We start from the raw sequence: 20,779 nt of genomic DNA on the forward strand, positions 1-20,779 counted from the left end.
TAGAAATCCCTCTACCCCAGCGCTTCCAAAGACTTCCCTCTTCTCATAACCTCACACTGTCTTACAGGAACCCATCAGAGGGTCTGTGGGAAGAGGACTCGAACGCCTTGATACCCAAGATGGGTCTGCACAGGTCAGCATTACCTGGGAATTCGTGAGAAATGCAGAGGCTCAGGCCCAAATCCAGACCTACTAAATCAGACACTGCATTTTAGCAAGACCCCCAAAGGATTTGTGGACATATTCAGGTTTGGGAAGCACGCTTTAAGAATCCGCCCTCCAACACCCAGGACATTCTCTGATGAAATCACCCTGTCCATATCAGCCCTTAATGTCCAGGCTGCCTGAGCTCATGCCAAAGCCAACGAGGGAGCAGGGCATTCCTCCGCCATCAGACCTTCTGCCTCCTCACCCGAGACTCCCCTTCTCTCTTACCAGCAGTAACTGGAGTTAACAGCACAGCCTCAGGTGTCCAGACTCGCCTGCATCTCTAAACCCACCAGGAGCTCAGTGATACTAACAGTTTTCTCCCCACTAATTGTCTCATCACTCCACAACTGCTGCTTTTTATTTCATTATGTTCCTCATCAGTCTCAGATAGGAATATAACCGAAAAAGAAATTGGAGGGGAACAATTTCAATATTTCAAAACACATGCAAATCAACACCCAGAATCCTACCTGGAGTGTTTTTATTGAGACAATTCTGTGCTTGTCTGAGAGACGACCTTATAATAAATAAATTCATATCTTGCAAAGGTAGATTTTTTTCTCCCCACCTTATAAAGCTAATTATACCAGCACAACATAACATTTTCCTAAATGCTTGATAACCTCATCCTGTTACTCAGGAAATATTATTTTTAAATAGGTGTGATAGATACAAACTGAAACACTCGGATTTCAATTCCAGCCCCAATTCCCGGATCCCCTCTCTGAGTAATTTAAGGACTTCCTCTAGATAGTTTTTCATATTCTTTTAACTGACATTTTATCTTTATACAGTATCTCACAGAATGAGCACGCACTAAGACAATGACAGCCAAGAAGGCCTGTCATTTCTCATTCCGACAAAGACAGATGTCTTACACTGGCTTATGCCAATAATAGATCCAACAAAAAACAAAAGAGACTACACCTGCCGCTGATGTAAATGCACCAATTCACATTTGTGACACTCATTTGTCAATTAACAGATTTCTTCCATTGTTGACACACGAGACTTAAAAGATGTGGGCTCGAATGTGATGAATTAAAAAAGACAGATGAGTAAGCTAGGAGCTGCAAAGTAATGCTATAATGTGCTTTAGATATGAATATCAACTGACACCCCTGACAGGCCATACAAGGTTTTATTTCATTTTGCACTGTATCCAGGCTTCATACTTTGTCTTCTTTGTTCGTTTTTCATCAAGTTCCTAACATCTCATTCTGACAGCCAGAGACATTTAAGGCACTTTCGTTTCAAATGCAAGTTAGCGTACTTGATTTGTCATTAAAATGCAAAACGATTGCCATTGCAGGTAAATGTAGGTATGCTTAAAAGGTTGGATCTGCAAAGAAAAAGCTGAAAATGGTTTGGGTTCCTCTCCTTACCTCTTTCACAAGCATTGCAACCTCTGGGACCCCGCCCAACACCCCCTCTGGCAAAGGCCTGCCCCGAGGGAACCTCCGCAGCTCTGTGTCCCAGCAGTGGCCATCGCAGGGAGGCCAGGCCTGAGTGAAGTGCACCTTTCCCCTCCCCACAAATGTTGAGCAGATCTGAAGTTCATCGGTAGTAGAGCCGAATTCAGCCAGTGGAGAAGCACCAGACAGGCTTAGCTCAAGAGACTCCAAAAGATTCTTCCCATCGAGCCCCCATCCAAAGTGCCATCCAACCACCTACAGGGAAGGAGAAAACTCCACAGCCTAGACCTTCCTGTGGGAGATGGAAGAAGGGTCAGATGGGGACCTCAGGAGAAGACACTGTTTCAGTGACTTTTAATTCAGTAAATTTCACTCTTTGAGAAATTATCTTAAGGAAACAGTGAGAACAGTGAAGCCACGATTTATAGGCAAAAATGTTCATCACAGCATTTCTTATTAACACCTAAAAGTGGAAACCAGTATTTAAATATGTCAATAAGAGAATGGCTCAATTATGGTATATCCGTGGAACAAATATTATGTAATCACTGAAAGGCCACACTACCCGACTAAACTGAATCACATGATAGAACATTAAGAGGGGGAAAAAAGCGGAGGCAAGACGGTATATACAGCCTGAACCCAATTTTGTAAGAAGTTCTACATAGTCCAATGTTTTAAAAGTAGTATAGTGGTTTATTGTTCAGCAAGAAGATCATGGGTTTTTTATTTCTTTCTGTGTACTTTTTATGTTTTTAAAAATTTGTATAAAAGCAGTATGTATTAACTTATAACCAGAAAAAAGAAGCAACGCTTGAAAAACTAATTTTAAAAAGTAAACATTTCTTTGGTCCAATTTCCTGTTCCCTAGCACCACCTTACCATTTGCACTTTCTAGGTCTCAATTTCCTTTGTTAAAAGAAAGTATTAAACCAGTGTTTCTCAAACTATTCCACAGAACCCCAGGGTACTGCAAGGGGCTTCTGAGATTCTTCAAGTGAAGAAATTTGAATATAACATTGAAATTACTTTAGCCATTTTTTTTAAACTGTAATTTAAGTGCAGTATGCACTCTCAAACATGTTAGATACCAAATTTCAACACACTAGAGGGCAATGGCCTATTACCTTGCGTGGCCAAATTAATTCCTTGTGTGCAGATTTCAAAGTTTCTTCTTAAAATTGTCTAAAGAATATCCTGATATTTACAAGATGAAATTGGGGGGGGGGGGGGTACTTAACCATTTGCAACTATTTAACTGAGTTAGCGTCAGATATTGCACCAAGCCAAATACAAGAATAATCTCAACACTAGGACCACTAGAAAACTGCACTTGTCTCCAACCTCACTGCCAAACCCAGTGATCATCTCAACAGCTTCGTTGCTTTTGGTGACTCACTTCAGAAAATATTAAAACACTCATCCCATTATGGCTTTTCTATATAGGACTGTTGGACAAGCATTCTGCCACTAGAAAAACAACATTGAAAACCACTCAATTAAACCACCCGACAAGTTTCCTCCTGACCACGTGTGGTTCTATGAAGCACAGTGTGGGGTATCGTGGGAGGAGCGGAGCACTATGATAAGTGGGGTCCAGGTGAGTCCTGGCTTTTGCATGTACTATGTGACACTGGGTATGGTACTTCTCAATCTGAGCCTCAGCTTCCTCATCTGTAAAAAGGGTATAAAATCCTCAGAGTTGGAAGGGTTCGAGGAGATAGCAGGGTAACTGCGGAACTGTTAGTATTACATCATTACCACTATTTGGTCTATGTGGGAGGAAGGGATGGCTAACAGTGGGCAACTCAGCGTGATACCAACAGTTCACAAGGGCAACAGATGAAAGTGCTTTCATACAGTCCACAAGAGAAATTTCTTCCCTAATAAAATCCAGAGCAGTCTTGCTCTAGATTACCTAGCCCATATTTATTTCTTTGCTTCTCTATCATCTCACTTAATACTCCACAAGTACATCTTTAGTAGTAAATCAGTTTCAGATCTCCACATTCTACCTCCCTGCACACTGCTTAAATGGGATTTTTATAATTATCTTCCTGGGAAGAGGCTCTAACAGGCCCTTTTTTAAAAAAGCTAACACAGACCCTGTTAGTTACAACAGAACCATTCAATTCATGGTAGATCATAAATTACATAAAAGGCAACTTGTGGTCAAGGCAAGAAAATTGGAGGGGAGAAACTTATAGTTTTAGAACACAGTCACATGCTCCTTGCAAGGAAACACACTGCGGGATTGATTTCCCTTTTGATTTGGACACAAATCACAAGCAACGAATACCACATGACCCCAAGCTAAATAATCCTAAAGCTAATTCTGCTTAAAAACAACCAAAAGAATCAAAAATGAAGCCAACTGTTTCTGGAATAGCTGCTCTTTCGGCACATCACCTACAGGAACAAAACTCTTCTACGTTTAGTATTTCATTTGATCTGTATAACCCCGATAGAGGAGTCCACTATCCCCATTTGGAAATCAACACAGATTAAATGACTTGCTCAATATCTCAGAGATAATTTGTGATGGACTGAAGACTAACACTCAGGTATCCTGTCTCATGAGCTCATTACTTTTCCACCAGATCAGACATCAGCCAGAACTCCTCTGGCTTTTTGGTGTCCAGAAATGACTGAGCTTCAAATTAACACAAGTTCGGTTGCTCAATTACAAGATGAAAATATATATAATGATTGTAACGCCTTATATGATGCTAACTAAGCCTATTGGGATAATCATTTTGCAACCTATACATATATCAAGTTATGTTGTAATCCTTGGACTAGTGCTCTGTCAATTACATCTCAATAAAACTGGGAAAAACAATTACAGTTACGTGGTGCCCAGCAAATGACAAAGCATGTGCATTCTAATAACCCACCTCCTGTGCAGCCCAGAGACATCCTCCAAAGTGGACAATATTCTTTGCCTGTAACCGATGGGGAAAAAAGACTCGTGCCTCCTAAAGGGCCATCCCGATACACAAAAGCAATGGGACCCACACACACCTGAGGTGCATCCAAAAACTGTAGTGGAGGCCCCACCCCACCCAAGAGTCCTCTTATTTGGCCGAGAGGGAGTTTCTTGTATTTTTCTTGTTCATCTTCCTAAAGGAACAGGAAAATAAGTTAATGCGACCTAACTTTCTACAGACTTCCGGAACACTAATGTTTGATGTAAAGACTCCACTGGCTATGGTGTTTATCTCCCCTGAAAAATGATGAGGGCAAATTTAAATTTGGGAAGAAAGCAAAACAGTACCAGCCGTGTGGGAAGAGGGGGGTGGTGATTATTCCCTTTCCATGGGCCTGAAAGACCATTTCCTCTTCTCTACCACCCAACCTACATTAGTTTACCAGATGAAGGGGACAGCTATGAATTAGGATTGGGGGAAACACAATGGAATTCAGTAAGGTATATGAGCTAAGCATGTAGGTTTTGAGATTGGGGTCTTGGCTCCTCACTGACCAGCTAGCTGCATGCCCTTGGCAAAGTCCCTTCCCCTCCACACACTTTCATTCCGGTCTTCAAACCAGGAACACCTACCTTGCCATAAGGACTTAAGATAATCCAGGGAAGTCGTTAGCATTACTGCTATCTCTTTTAAAGTAACATCATGTTTTTAAACATCCATTTTAGCAAGTGAGAAATTCCCAAATTAGATAGCATTTTCCAGTAGAGGGGCACCGATGACATGTGGAAGTCTGCTCTGGGCTCTCCTGAAAGCAGCTGTCATCCCATCCTGGAAAAGCTCACATTCCAATGGAAGGCAGAGCTACTGCAAAGGCCCCAAGGCATTCACAGAACCAACAGGGCGCAAGGTGGGGAGGGGATACACCCCTAAGTGCCAGCCTTGCAGAAACACCGTGGCATGGAACGACATTATGAAGTGCAATTTCTCAAAGATGAGATTTCAAGTTTTGGTTCCTCCCCTTCTGAATGAGCCCGGGGCCAGCCCACAGGGCCTTGCTGGGTGCTAAGTGGCACAGCATGCTTATAGCAGGAGTCATGGAAGAACTGCATTAACTGTGACCCTTCAAACAGCATAATTGCCACGTATGTGTGTCAGGGCCGACACTCAGGCCCTGCCTAGCCTGGGAAAGGGCTGCCCTCCACCAGCTGGAACTGGCTTGTCTTCGCCACATGCCTGTCACTCCAGGGTGAAGGTTGAGGGGGAGAATCCATACCTCCCCCCACCCAAGTCCATACTTGATTGGCCACCACCATAGACTCTGGCCTGGCTCCTTTCTCTCCCCATTGAGCTTCCATGTCGCAGAACCACCCCTGGGGTTGGCACAGGGGATTCATGTCTGCATGAATGGGAGGGAGCTTGCCATCCTCTCCAATGCCTCTCCTCTTAGACTCCCACAAACTCCTGAGGGTACAGAGACCAGGGTCTCACCGTCTCCACTCAGGACAAACCAAGTTCCAAAGCTCTGGCATTGTGCAAGCTTATTTACCCTCCCCAGAAATCGACCCAGCGTGGCAAACTCTGCTCTCTCTTCAAGGTTTGGCCCAAGTCCCAATATTTTCCTCAAATTTCCTTTGACCAAGTCCTCCCTCGGGCAACCTTTCTGAGCATGAGAATCAATAGTACCCCCCTGGCACTAAATTGAGGTGTGTTGCCCTGTGGCAATCTAGGGAGACCCTCCTGGGAGCCAGCCCAGGCTCACCTGGATCAAGTCCCTGTTGCACCTTTCCTCTCTATATGTGGTTCCCACAGCTGCTCACTAATTCAAAGAGAAGAAGCTTCCCAGACAGTAAACAGTAACTATCCTCCCCAATAGGAGAGAACTAGTAAGTTCTCAAAGTCCTCTGGTTAGATTTGACAGCGGCCCTGTATAGTTCTAGTAATTTAACCCAGATTCACTTTATCTTCACATTGAGCATGTGAGCTTTTAAGGGGACACATCACATCTGTAAGTTCCAGGTGCTGGGCAACTCAGCATGCACGCAGTATTTGCATATCTACAACAAACAGAAGGGACCTATGAAGAACAATGATCCAAGGTCTCTAGCCCTTAAGGACAACTCCTGACAGCTTTGGGGGAACCATGCTATTCTGAGCACTCCCCACCTCCACTGAGCTGAATGGTAATCTATGGTCATGGCTGTATGAGCCATTGAAAGACCATGAAGACCACTTGACGGAGAGGTGCATACCTGGAGGGACCCAGTTAAACATGGCAGCTAGAAAGAAAAAGACCTTGTAACCCTGCTGGCATCCTCCAAGACTTAGGTCACCCCCAGACCTGCCTTCCCCTCACCAGCTAAAAAGAAAGAAGAGAAAACCCTTCAACTCTATGGTTAAATTTATTCCCCACAGTCATTCTTCCGGGGCTTCATGTCACAGTCTGGTATAAATGCAGTACTTCCCAGAGGCAGACACTTGACAAAAGACCTTTGGGAGTCATTGCCAGGCTCCATTTTTCTATACCACAGGTCAGGCTGAGTTTTCTCAGCAGAGCCCAGCCTCCAAGAACAGAATTCAAGATATTGGTTTGTTCTAATTACAACTGGAAGGATGGTTAGCATTCTGTGAGGTTAGTCTGGCTTAGGTACCTGGGAGCAATTCACAAGAACCAACCAAGACAGACCCACAATTCACCTGTCAGCACAACTGAAGACATTCCACCCACCCTCCTAGGTTCATCCTCAGGGTCCTAATCACCCACTGTTCTTAGGAGGTGTAGATCCTGAGGAATCAGGCTACCACAGTGATGCACTCAGAGGAGACGGGGAATACATTCTGAAAAATAAGTCCCTGAAAAGAACACCCCACCGGGCAACTCCAAGGTATCCCGTCACACACGGACATGCAAGCGAGCAAATGCCCACTCATCCGGTTCCTCGGAAAGTGGACAGCAAAAGCTCTTAACTAACTCCGTCCCCTCTCACTTTCTGCTCCAGCCCACAGTGCATTTTCATAGGTTCAATCAACAGGGCTGCTGCCAAGTTAAAGAAAAACTAGGATTTCTAAGAAATAAAGCACCTCAGAACACACATATTGAAATATCTAGATGGGTGTAGGTCTCAGTGAAACAGAAAAGAGTCTTGGAGAAGTGCTCCCTCTGCAAACAGCATTTTATTTGAGAAGAATACATCTCAATGATCCCCGTCCTGTTATTTCTTAAGCAGTATGGAAACAAAACGGAACTAGCTCTGACGGGGGCAACTTTAATTTTACAGTATTAAAAATGAAGAGAGTCTTCCTTTGCCATCATCCTAGGTTCTTCCCCACTCACATCTGCTCCACATCTGAGCGCCATTCAGGAGACGAAACAGCATAAAAACCAGCAGCCGAGTGGAGTATAAAGTGACAAAACTACCACAGAGGTCACATTCTGACAGTGGTCAACAGCAAAAGTGCCTTTCTCCACACGTCGTCTGTCTCTCCCCCCACGGCCTCTCCCAGGAGCTCACAGCACAGTGCCCTCACTGGAGGCAGACAATATAGAGAACGCACCTTTTCTTCGGTAAACAAAGCTCTACGTAGGAATCATCCGATTTCTCACTGACCCGTATCAAATTCAGGCCAGAGTTCCAGAGACCGTCTTGCCCCCGCCAACAATGAAAGTCTTTTCCCCTTAGACCCATACATTTTTACTACAATAATTTGAGACTTCATCAGAAAGGCCATTATGCCTGCAAACTTTAAATAATTTAAGTGATTCCTTGTATATAAATATTTCATATCAGAAATTGATTTCCAAATAAAGTACACATGAAGAATGACCACACTAAGCAGTGTCCAAGTACATCCTGTTCCCAGACACGGGCAGCATTTTAAGGCCTCCAAAAAACTGAATTCCACATGAGGTCCTGCAAGAGTCTATGCACCACCTACGTAGAAGTAAAACGGCTGCCTCTACCTCCCTTCACATGGTGCTAGAAACGGAGCCGGTGGAGTCTTCAGGAGGAAGGGCTAAATTAAAGTCTTTGAAACAAATTTTTGTTGCTAAACTGCTTAATTTTCAGGGGAATAACCTGGGAGGATGGAGAAGCCTGAGAAATGATGCTGGCTACTTGAATTGTCATGTCCGGAAAGCACTGAATTTTAACCTTGGGTAATACCTGAGTAAGATCTTAAGCACTCCAACCCTGAAAGAGCTCTGGTCACTTGGCCCCTCCTGTGTCAGGAGGCAAAGAAAAAACTCCTGTTCCTGAACGTTGTAAGGAAACACAGGCTGGGATGCAACCCCAAGCCGCCAGACATGCACACGTACTCCCCGAGTGGCGTGAATGGCAGTCACATGGAAAGGGGTGAACAAAGAACAGGGACGCACCATAAACACCATTAACCAGGGCTCCAGGCAGCACAGAATAAACTGAAAACAAATAGGCACTGAGGCCCCAACAAAAACTTTCCAGGCAGCCTCAGGAGTGTGACAGCCCAGGACCCTAGGGAATGCTGGAGTGTGGCAAAGAAGGAGAAGTAAGCAGGGGCTCCTCACTGAAGCCCCTCCCCTGCCATCTCCAACACTGGCCACTCCTTTCCACCAGCTCTTCCTTGGGTACCAAGGGGAGGAGGTGTGACAAGACCAAGTGGAGGCTGAACCAAGTAAAATATGCCCAATTCTTGTGCCAAGCCAGCAGCACAAAATTGAGCAAATTAACATGCATCTATAGCCCCCTTATGCACTATTCCGCAAAGCACCACCTCGCTGATGGAGACTTAGAACGCACCCGTGCACGCGCGCACACACGAACTTTTTACCCAGAGCAATAGCTGGGAAGAAAAAATTGTAACTCAAGCCTTAGTGAAAGCTAAATCCTGTCTCGCTTTAGCTGCTGCATTCGGTTTGATATAGCTAAATTAACAAAAATGTTCCCTTGGCATTTAAATTTTTTTCTTTCCTTTTTCCTCCTTGTAAGCAGAGTGGGGGGTGACGCATAATAAGTCAAAAGACAAAGCAACTTCAAAACAAAATCAGTTACTTGTAAACAATCCTTGAGGGGACTTTTTCCCCTGCTCTCCCCCCCCCACCCCAAGAAAAACAGCCCTGCCAGTTGTAATAGAAAGCCAAGTAAAGATAAATCAATTAGCTTGCTAATTTCTCCCCTCTCATTTATTTAGCTCTGCACTGTATTTGTCGTAATTGACTACAATTATGTTAATTACTAACTCCAGTATAATTACTATATTTATTGTCATTGAGCATGCGATGTACCCACAGCAAAGCTGGCATTTGTCGGGCATCAAGAAAGCAAACTGTCGAGAGGTGATTCTCTGCAAACTGGCGGATGTGGCTTCAGCAAATCAAAGGGCAAAAGAGATTTCATGCAATGTTAGTTTGAAAGCACCGGTTCATTAAGGATATTAATTTTCTGATAACTACACATTTAAGCATGACACACTAGAGCAGTATCTACAGGATTTCGCAATTATTAATGCGTGACAGTTTCAAATGCTAAGTGAATCAATTAAACAGCAGCATTCACAATTTGAGAAGAGATAACTGCTTCATAACTACCTAAGACTACAATTTTCACATGACAAAAAAGAGCCATTGAGGCGCCTTCAAAACCTGACAGGTCAAGAAAGAAGTTTGAAACAAAAGCACCTTACAACCATCATCTCTCCTCTTTACTTGTCAGATCAACTTTGCTAGTGTCTCCCCAGAAACGGCATCACATGCCAGCTGCCACAAGGTGATTTTTCATGTCTTGTCAAAGAAATCTTTTATTCTATTTGCTCTGCATTAACATGTTACATTTATTGATCAAGGGCCTGTTCGGCAGCCACAGCAGGGCACTGAGCTCTCCATGCCTACGGGGCTTTGATGTCCTGGTGACATTCGAGCCCGAATAATGCACATACTAAATGGATTTAATGCAGAAATGTGTTTGGGCCTGACAGTTACATTAATAACAGCCCCTCACACTGATAAATATGCAATTGCTACTATTAAGAGTTACCCAATTATGGGGAAAATATTTCTCTACCTTATAAATAAATCCATCAACGAAAAAAAAAAGTTTTAACAATGGTGCATTTTCTTAAAACACTTCTCCAGCTGCAGAAAACGGGGCATGTGGGGGTTAACACCCCCTCTCCAGCTTTCCCCTCCAATTGTTTTTAATAAGTCTTGCTTTATCTCAAGAATGGTTTGGGGTTTTTTTTTAAACCTCTTTTGTTGGTCTTCTTTGCTCTACCCGTCTCTTATTTCTTCAAAACCAGAGAAAAAGCAGACACCCAGGAGACTGAAAATCGGGTTCTGTATAAACTCAGAGAGGAGCTTAGGGGAGGTGGTGCAAAGGTGGGGGGCACATAACTGATCTCTGTAATAATGGGTCTGGAGGAGGAGGAGGAGGGGTCTTTAGAGAGAGAGAGAGACAGAGAGAGAGAGAGAGAGACAGAGAGACAGAGAGACACTCTAGAAACCTGAACATATGTGTCTCTCTCCCTCATTTAAAACCCTAAGTGACCTTGTGCTGTGGCAGTGATGGGGGTGGGGGTGTGAAGGGGAAGGGAAAGCAGCTGGGAGAGAAGAGACCTTTTATTAGAAAAGTGTTGGCCAGGGAGAATTTGTAGTTATTATATCCCTGCAATTAAACACAGACACCCAGCAAAAAGCATAATCGTTCCCCTTTCATCATAAAGGAGCAGGGAACAGCTGAAATCACCAACACTGCAGTCCCTGAGAAGACAAGAGGAAAGAGGTTTTTCAGATGGTGGGTGTGTGCATGCAAGAGAATACATGTGCAAGTGAATACATGTACAAGTAGGGACAGATGGATGGACGGATGGACACACACACGCACACACCCCTCTTCTCTCCAGACTCAAAACTCATGCATGCAGTAATGGGTCTCAGGGTCCCCATCCCAAGACTGGGACAGAGGACAGTTTAAGCCACAGCAATTGTGAAGCCACTTCCCAGGGCAGTGGCCTTCATCTGAGCCACACCTCACAGCTCAGGGGTCAAGAAAAGAAGGGAGTAAGTTCCCTGGGAACCTCCCACCTCCAAGCCAGACTAGGTCTCACAATGAGGTCCTGCAAACCCAACATTTCCCAATCAGGGTTTTGGCAACACAGAAGAGAAATGCAACAGATAGAACTCTGAAGCCAACAGGGTCTCCAATTCGGAGCTGCAGAATCCACTGTGACCCCACAATGGTGGCTTCGGCAGGCTGCTCAGGATTTTCGAAGAAAAAAGAAACCTTTTCCCTGAGCAAGGAAATATAGACTTGGAACAGGCTGCCCATCTTCTCACACACCAAAAGCAACAAGTTATATCTTAAGAAGCAGTTTGGAGTAACTATAAAGATGAAGTCAAATCCCCAAGGCCATTTACTCCGCTCTCTCTCATTGAACCACCCGGGTAGTCTAGAGCAAACTTCTTCTCCCATCTGGGTCTCAGTTGCTTCATCTGTAAACTGTGTGTAGTAACAGTCCCACTGTAAATGCGGTTGGGAAGACTGAATAACACTTGAAGTGTTCTGCTCAGCTCTGGCAAGTAGTAGGAGCTCCATAATACTGGTTAAGACAAAAAAAAAAAAAAAAGACAATAAACATGACTGATATCACCTGTTTGATACCTTGTCCCTAGACTCCTTTGGAGAGTGAAGCCAGTCACCTCTCAGTGCTTATTTGCAAGGCTGCCTTATTGTGAAGCTCAAAAGTCATTCTACAACCTGTCTGGGACAGGACTCAGAAGTCTTCCTCAACAAAGCACAGTTGGCATGGGGAAGGATTCTTTTTGTCCATGGCTGTCCCATGCCATGCCCTGCAACGCATCTCTGGCCTCATTCACTAACTGCTAGTAAAGCCCCTACCTCCATCATTAGGACACAACTTTGTGGCTGAGAACTTAAAGGGCCAGGGAGTACAAAGTCTGAAAGGGTTAAGCTTGCCAAATCTTCACCTCCTCCCCCAAAACACCACTGCTTCCAGCTGGTACCCTGACACATGGAAGGCGGCTCTATCCACAGGCACAGTGAGGTCCTCAGGATAGACAGCAGGGCAGAGGGAGAAGGCGGAGTCATGAGGCCCAAGTTCAAAAAGCTCAGGAAGAAGAACTTTATAAAAAAAGGGAAATTAAACCCAAGATTCTGAGGGAGTAAAATGGATGCCAAGGGAAATAAAAGGCATTATGAGAAAGTCTAAAAATTTCTTAATCTAGAGACAAACACAGTAGGAAATCTGGAGACACTGTTTACGGAAGCACTTTCTAAATCACACCGCAAGTTACAGGGACCATCATCATCTATGAGAAAGCTGAACCTCATTACGGTCCCTTAGACAACTCTCTCCAGTCTCCCACCACTTCCCCCAGCCCAGTCTTACCCACAATGGCTCAAAACCTATTTTCCCTGACCAGAGGGTTAGGGACGTTCTTGGAGGAAGAGGGTGCTGCCATTTATACCCTGATACCTGCTCCCTTAGTGACCTCCCCACCCTCCCTCCCGTTCAAGCAGTTTTTGGTGGTGCTACAGTGATGGAGGTTACTTGAGCAACTTTAAATACAGGAAATCAAAGTCTTGCTACTGAGACCTTAAACATTACCTGCCAAGTCATGTTTCCACTTCACCTTTTGGTTGTATGTTCTGTTGGGAGCTGGAGACATGAGAATCGACAGTGATATTCTTGGGACAAAAAAAGATGCTTTTCACAACAATGCCCAGGTTAGAGAGACCACTCGTTCCAACATACAAAGACCCTTAGAATTTATCAATGCTCTAGAACGGTTTTGAAAATTCACTAACAGTTTATCTTTCTAAAGTCTATCTTTTCTACCATCATCTCTACCCCTGAAGGTTTAGGGACATGAGCTCTGTTACCACCCCCCACTCCACCATCAACATGCTGTCCAAGTAAGACCACTACATTTGGGTTTTAAAAACACATATGAACAAGGTCCCTGACTGCAAAGAAATGATTTGATGAAGACCCATGTCAACAGAACATGCCCTTTGTTTTTTGGGGTTTTTGTGTGTGTGTGTGTGTGTGTGTGTGTGTGTATGTGTGTGTGTGAATTTTCACTTTATTTGGTAAAAATTTAGGACCGTAATTACTGGATCATATGGTAAGTTTTGGTTTTTTTATAATAATTTTTTATTATGTTATGTTAGTCACCATACAGTATATCCCTAATTTTTGATGTAATGTTCCATGATTCATTACTTGCGTATAACACCCAGTGCTCCATGCAATATGTGCCCTCCTTAATACCCATCACCGGCCTATCCCAATCCCCCACCCTCCTCCCCTCTGAAGTCCTCAGTTTGTTTCCCAGAGTCCATAGTCTCTCATGCTTCATTCCCCCTTGTTTACCTCCCCTTCATTCTTCCCTTTCTTCTCCTACCGATCTTCCTATTTCTTATGTTCCATAAATGAGTGAAACCATATGATAATTGTCTTTCTCTGCTTGACTTATTTTACTTAGCATTATCTCCTCCAGTCCTGTCCATGTTGCTGCAAATGTTGTGAAATCGTTTTTTGCTGGCTGGGTAATATTCCATTGTATATATGGACCACAACTTCTTAATCCAGTCATCTGTTGAAGGGCATCTCGGCTCCTTCCCCAATTTAGCTATTGTGGACAATGCTGCTATAAACATTGGGATGCATATGGCCCTTCACTACGTCTGTATCTTTGGGGTAAATACCCAGTAGTGCAATTGCTGGATCATAGGGTAGCTCAATTTTTAACTTTTTAAGGGACCTCCACACTGTGGAGGTACAGTGGCTGTACCAACTTGCATAGAACATGCCCTTTGAACTGTTCCAAGTCTGGGTGGAGAATTTTCTCTTACGCATTCCCACTGTATTATGAACAAAGGTATGCTCCTAACTGACAAAGATGAAAAATATGTAGAGGACGACTGGGTTGAGCCTATGGAATGTCAAAGACAGTTGGAGAACTGAAGCACATTGGTTAGCACAGGCTAGGTTATGCTGCATTAACAAATACCCTAAACTCTTATAAACAGATTTAGTTCTCTTAAAACTGATGTCCGACACGGATCAGCAAAGGGTTTTGCTCATTTACAGTCAGAACCCAATGATTACAGCAGGTAGAAGCGTAATTGGCAAACTGTGCACTGGCTTTTCAAGTATCTGCTGGCTGGTCACACCAAAGGATACAGCGATGTACAAACATACCACGCATGGAAGGAGAGAAAATCCCAAATGTCCATAAGGAACCCCAATGACTACCATAGATTGAAATGGCCCCTGTGGAGGGTCAAGCCTGGGCTTTCAGCCTCCCCAGCAACATGTTTAGCTCTAACTACAGCTATGCTTCTTGAAGTCCTGTTACGTGCCAGGTAATTTGTAGGCACTTTACACAGTCACACACTCAGAATTTCTGCAGTCAGCCTGAGGACAGTTAAACAACTGGTGAGTGATAGAAGGATTTCAAGCCAGGGTGTCTAACCACAAAGCCTAGGTTCCTTTTCATTCCTTGCCCATTTTCCCAGTTTTGCACCAAGTTACCAGGCCCAGTTTCATCTAGCAGTTCAAAACAGACACAAATGGTGGTGCGCCTGTCCTCGAAGCCCTTACAGTGCACCCCCAAGTGTCCACCTCACTGCCTGTGTGGGGGCGGGGGGCACAGAGCCACCATGTCTTTACTGGAGCTTCCCAAAGTCTCCAGTCTTTCACTTTCTTCACCCTGGCCAAAGCTAGGGAAGCAACAAGCAAACTCCCACCTAAGAAATTTTCTCCTAAGCAATTCCCCCATCGAGGACATTTATCCGAGGGATGCTAAATAAGATGCAAGTGCAAATAATTTAATTTTTAAAACGTAAGCTTCCTGTTGCCATAGATCAATTAAACCCTCCTGATTTTATTGCCAGATTGACACAGGCGTATTTATCACTGTTTGCCATGGGAGCCCTGCTCTGCCCGCTGTGTTCGACGAGCTTAGCAAGCGACCCACTCACACCACTCAGGACTCAGGGCCCTTGGGGGAGGGGGATGAACACCACGGAGAACTCTGTCCTCTCCCAATCTGGGGGGTTGGGTGGGGCAGGGGGACTGAAGCTGGAATAGCTCATTAAGCAGCACTCTTTGCCTTGAGTAGATCAAGGAACTAGAGCTGGCTAAAGCACAGGTTCTTTTTACTGATCACGGTAAAAATAAAATATGAAAACGTCAAAAACAAGTTCAAGGAAGAGTTTGGGACAATGGGTACTCAAATATTCTTAGTAGCAGGAATTGGTAGAACCTCTCTTGAGGGGAATCTGATATCTTTATCAGAGCCCTCTGACAATTCTGTCTCTAGGAATTTGTCCCAAGAAACTCAACAGAGACCAATTCATGAGTATTACAAGAATATTTATAACATATTTTAACAGTAAAAGTCTGGAAACAATCTGAATGTCCAACACTAAGAAATAAGAAGCCATTAAAAACTGTACTGCAGTATTTACTGATGGGAAAATGCTTCCAACACAATGTGGGCAACAGCATTGTTTTTAAATATTTGGCATTATAAAAGATTGGAAGACAATAAAATGTCAGCAGCGGTGATTTCCAGTGGTGAGATTATCAGTGATTTGAAAGAAAGAGCGTTTCCTTGTAACTTTAACATTTCTATATTGATCATGTTTCTACTCCAAAAAATGATCTTCAAAAAGTAAAACCTAAAGTACGATTTCACGCAGATGCAGACACTGGACTTGTGATCATTAATGCATTCGAATTCAAGGAGCAACACTCCTCCTCTCAGGCATTACCTGATGAGCTCCCTAAACCCTCTATCCCCCATTCGAGGGTGGATGGCAATATCCCGTCCCTGGAAATCATGTCCAAAAAAGAAGGAGATGTAGGCTGAAAGGGCAGAGGAGAGAATGTTTGAGTCTTCTGAGGTAGCCAGAAGTTTCACTCGGACCTGTTGTCCTGCCTCGCTTTCCAACTTCCAACCTGACAGGACGCACCTTAGCTCCAGCAACTTTCATTCCCTAAGGAAAGAGTTCTAGAAACAGCACAGCCTGAACTTCCACAACCTTGTGCGTGGACAGGTAACCAGTTTACCATTGGAGGATCCAAAAGGAGCAGAGGATTCACAACAGTTAACACAGGAGAGGACACAGAGGTGTAACAGGATAAAAGTTTATATACATAGTGACTTAAAACTGAAGTTTAGAGCTTATAAATCCATAAGCATCCTTCCCTAAAGCATAAACAGGTGACCATAGGAAGAATCAGCAGAACCATCACTTCTATGCATGATATTAACAATGTTGACGGTGTATGGTTATGAATTAGTGGTCAGACAACAGAGAACGATGTTCCTAATGGGAGCGGTTAACTGAAGCCCGGTGCCTCCATTTTAACTACTATCTTGGCAAGAAGGAATACAATATGGCCATTTAAGACATTCATTCATACTGGAGTATCTGCACAAAATAGCTCTGGAGCTATTAACAGCAGGGCAGAAAAGAACTGAGAGGCTAAAGGATCTTCACGTAACGAATTTTTTCCTGTGTTTTGCATGTTTGTTCCTTCTAAAGCCATGTGCAAGTATGAGCCATTCAAAAAAATGAATAGAACTCCTTGCCTAAAAACGAACCGTAGCCTAAAATACAAACAGACTACAGTTGATATTGTGACCTACAGGTGTAGCAAAATTTGAATTAGGGGTTATTGCTCTGTTTAAGCCAATACTCTGATAGGACTCTCTGGATTGGGTGGGGGGTAGGGCGTGGGTCTGCAGAGATGCTCTTTAAGAAAAGAGGAGAATGATTTTTCTGTATATAACAAAGTAAGAATTCTGGGTTTCTGAGGGCAGCTCTGGGAAGAGGGTAAGTGACCTGGAAAGGTGAGAAATGGGCTGGGAGACAGAGGCACGGGGTCACATGCAGGAACCCTGACCCTAATGGGAGCCACACCAGGGAAAAATTCTCTATGGCAAGGGAGCACCCAAAAGATTTCCAGAAACAGTGTTATCCCAAGCGTGTCTCCTACTGTGTGCTATGATACTACCCACATCCCCCACCAGGATACCTTGAACTGGCAGAAGTCTGTAATAAATAGTTATATTGTGTTGGGCTTTGGAGAAATGAAGGGAATATCGTAAACGGGGTCAGACAGGCTGCCAACAGGTAGAACAGCAGACAACAGAGCAGAGAGGTGGTTAGAGCTGGGAACTATGGTGAATCCTGGGGGCAGGGCAAACTGACCAGGTGATATGCTCCCCCAATCCCATGGAGACAGCGAGGCTGAGCTAGGGAGGAACTTTCTACAGAATGCTGGCTGGGGATTCACGTTATTTCATTTATTCTCTCCCCTTGGCCACTTATTTTTTTCTTTTCTTTCTTTTTTCTTCTTTTATTAAGAATTAGCTATGCATCTAAAAATATCTTTTATTTTGGTCCAGCTGAAGGCGGAGATGGAGACCAGTGCCTAAGTAAGCTCACGTCTTCCTCTGACACCCAAGAGAAAGAGCGTCACCTCCCCTCACCCCCCAGTTAGATATATAAGACAGTCAAAGAGGATCCAACCCCAACATACCCACATTAAGTTGGGACTGCTTTTCTCCATTATGGTCTGTAAGCCCCTCTAGCCTAACCAAGTCCTCATGTAAACTCTTCCTGAACCTTAGACCTCACCCCCCACCCCATGGCTCATCCCTGCCCCAATCCAGCTACAACCCAGTGTGGTAACCACACACCAAAAAGAACAGGCTCCTGACCAGATGGGACAGCACGTCAAACTCAACACTACAGAAATATTCTCCTCCCAACAAAGGAGAATCAAATTCACAACTCCCCTCCCTCAAATTCTGTTTTACTAACCTTCCTCTCACTGAATTGCCTCTAGAACCTGTCCTTTCCTTATATATCCAGCCCCTCGGAGCCCAGAGCCCCTTCTCACCACGGACTCTGCTCACCACCACACACACACACACACACACGCACGCACGCACCTCCCAGGGTCCAGCCCCTTCTCTGCCAAAGGGAGGGAGGGCCTCTGAGTTTGACAAAGACAGCTCTGTTTCCTCAGACCTGACAGCTCAGTCCCATGACCTGTCCCCGCTGACACACTCCCTCATGGGGCCCAGCCTCCTCCAACCCACATCCGGGCTCCCAACAGCAAGGCATCCCCAGCCTGAGCCACAATGCCCCAAGCTTCTGGAAACCAGTCACACAGAAAGAGCCCCTTCCAATGTCCAAGTGAAGAAACCCTTTCCCCGAGTCTGCACTGGGGAGCTTTTTAAGGGGCACACATGTCTCAGGCACCACCCAGTGCAGGCTGCATACTTTTGTCCTGTCCTTGGGTATCAGGACCAAAAATCATCCTTAATTTCTTTAGAGTCAGCATTTCTTTGTTTGGCATCCTCTCATCACCACATATTAGTTTGTGACTTTTCAGTTTCCCTATCTCCCCAAAATCATACAAACCCTTGTACGCATGCACTCAGAGCCCTCTCTTTCAACATAACCCTCTGCACACCCTTCCCTAAAGGTGCATCTCAGTAAGGATCAGCACAAAAAGCCCTGTTGGCTTAAAGTCCCCTCTACCCACTGGTGCCTTAATGCCCTGAGTTTTGTCCATCTTCTCTCAAATTCTTAATTCCCAAGTGTCCTGACTCAGAGGCTGGGAGAGACAAGACTCCAAGGCATGGAAACACAAAAATGCCTGAGCCCTGGGGTGGGATTCGAGCTCCTCGTCTCTCCTTCCACCCCAAGACAGTTTGTTCCTTTCAGAGGACAGCAGAGTTCTCAAGGGAGCACTTAGAAGAAAAGCCCTACAGGGGACCAGCTTCTTAGGAAAAGCCACCACCCTGACCCCTGCTCATTTATCCCACTGATACTTGCTTTCTAAGTATCTCCTATTTCCCTCTTCCAAAACCCCAAACCAGTCACAACTGGAAACCTTCTATGAAAAAAAACACTGTATTCTCCAATGGGATAATACAGAAGGTCACATTAACTTTTGCCAAGACTGGAACAGGTTAGAGTTCCCCTCCCACCTGCCCCATGCCAACAGTGTCTTAATTGCTTTGAAATACCATCTGGGAGAAATCATCGCAAAATATTTAAGGTTCCAATTCATTAAAAAAAAAAAAAAAAAACACAAGTCAAAGAAAGAAAACACACATATATACACCTTACCTGTGATTTCGCAAAACTTTGGGAGATGGGGTTATCCAGAAAAGCACTCCTAAATGCCCCAAAATGCCCTTGTTGGTTCCATCTCATTCCTTCCCCAAGAGTATTCTAATTTGTCTGCATAGGTATCAGTGAGAAAGGAAAAGAACGAAGCAACACTATGCTGGCCATCTTGTAGGACCTCAGGGGAGATGGAAGATGTCCACACTCACAGCTTTTTCAGTGGCGCAAAGAGGCTAGCCAAAGATTCATCTGAAGCAAAGCCCCACTTTTGGGGTGTGATGCCACATGTCTTCGAGCCCCACACCCTATGCAGAACTGGATGGTGACTTTCACCTGCAGGCCATGACCAGGAGGACTGGGCCTCCCTGGCCTGGTCTGCATCTTGTGAAGGGTACATACCTCAGAAGGTTAAAGCTCAGATCGAGCCTCTTTGCGAAATGTCCACAGTCCCTGCCAAGGTGCTCTGGAATTTCTCTGCAGTCCTGGCCTATGTAGGACACCTGGAAATTAAATGGAACAGAAACAATGTGGCAAACGGAAATCGCCCAGCTGCTCCCAACCCTGAGTCATTGATCCGAAGATTGCTTCCGCAACTTTAAACGCACGCGCTCCTCACACACAAAAAAGGTCACATTTGTGACTGTTTTCCTGATCAAATCAGCTTTGGGGGCTTCAGGGACTCTGCCAACAGTTCCCCTTTCCTGGTACACTTAGCATGATGGAGACTAATGCCAGCACAATGGAAATTGGACTAAAATTGGCCAGATTCAGGTGTCCAGAAAAGCCCCCATGTCAGAGCACGCTGATATAATCACAGCAATCAGCCTCCCGCTCAGGGGCCTTTCCAACAGCTGCCCCTCTGGCTCCCCTCCTCCCTCTCCCCCCTTGTTCCCCCCCTCCCCCAAATACCCTGTTATGCACATTACCTCATAAAAGACACAGCAGATGCACTTACCAGCATTCAACCTGCAGGGTGCTGGAAGAAATAGGGTTGGACAAGAAAACCTCCCCAGACCGCCAATCTCATCCTATTACCACTGTGTATAAAATGTCCCCCACACTCTGTACAAAC

The 20,779-nt window shown here is 44.7% G+C and overlaps 1 protein-coding gene across 5 annotated transcripts in view; it reads right to left on the reverse strand.

Annotated features, from left to right (window-relative positions):
• LRMDA (leucine rich melanocyte differentiation associated) overlaps positions 1 to 20,779 on the reverse strand; it is a 1,028,511-nt gene that overhangs the window by 1,001,780 nt on the left and 5,952 nt on the right. For 4 of the 5 annotated variants that reach the window (XR_008957942.1, XM_057308256.1, XM_057308254.1 and 1 more), the window contains exon 2: positions 20,107 to 20,207. Coding sequence is in view for 4 of the 5 variants with exons in the window: in XM_057308256.1 (XP_057164239.1) it covers positions 20,107 to 20,207 (101 nt within the window). In the remaining variant the exon portion in view is untranslated. Of the gene's footprint in view, positions 12,122 to 20,106; positions 20,208 to 20,779 lie in introns of all 5 variants that reach the window. The other variant, XM_057308257.1, reaches the window with a different exon arrangement.

This window comes from Ursus arctos, unplaced genomic scaffold (assembly GCF_023065955.2).
Source record: "Ursus arctos isolate Adak ecotype North America unplaced genomic scaffold, UrsArc2.0 scaffold_7, whole genome shotgun sequence".
Classification (NCBI taxonomy): Eukaryota; Metazoa; Chordata; class Mammalia; order Carnivora; family Ursidae; genus Ursus; species Ursus arctos.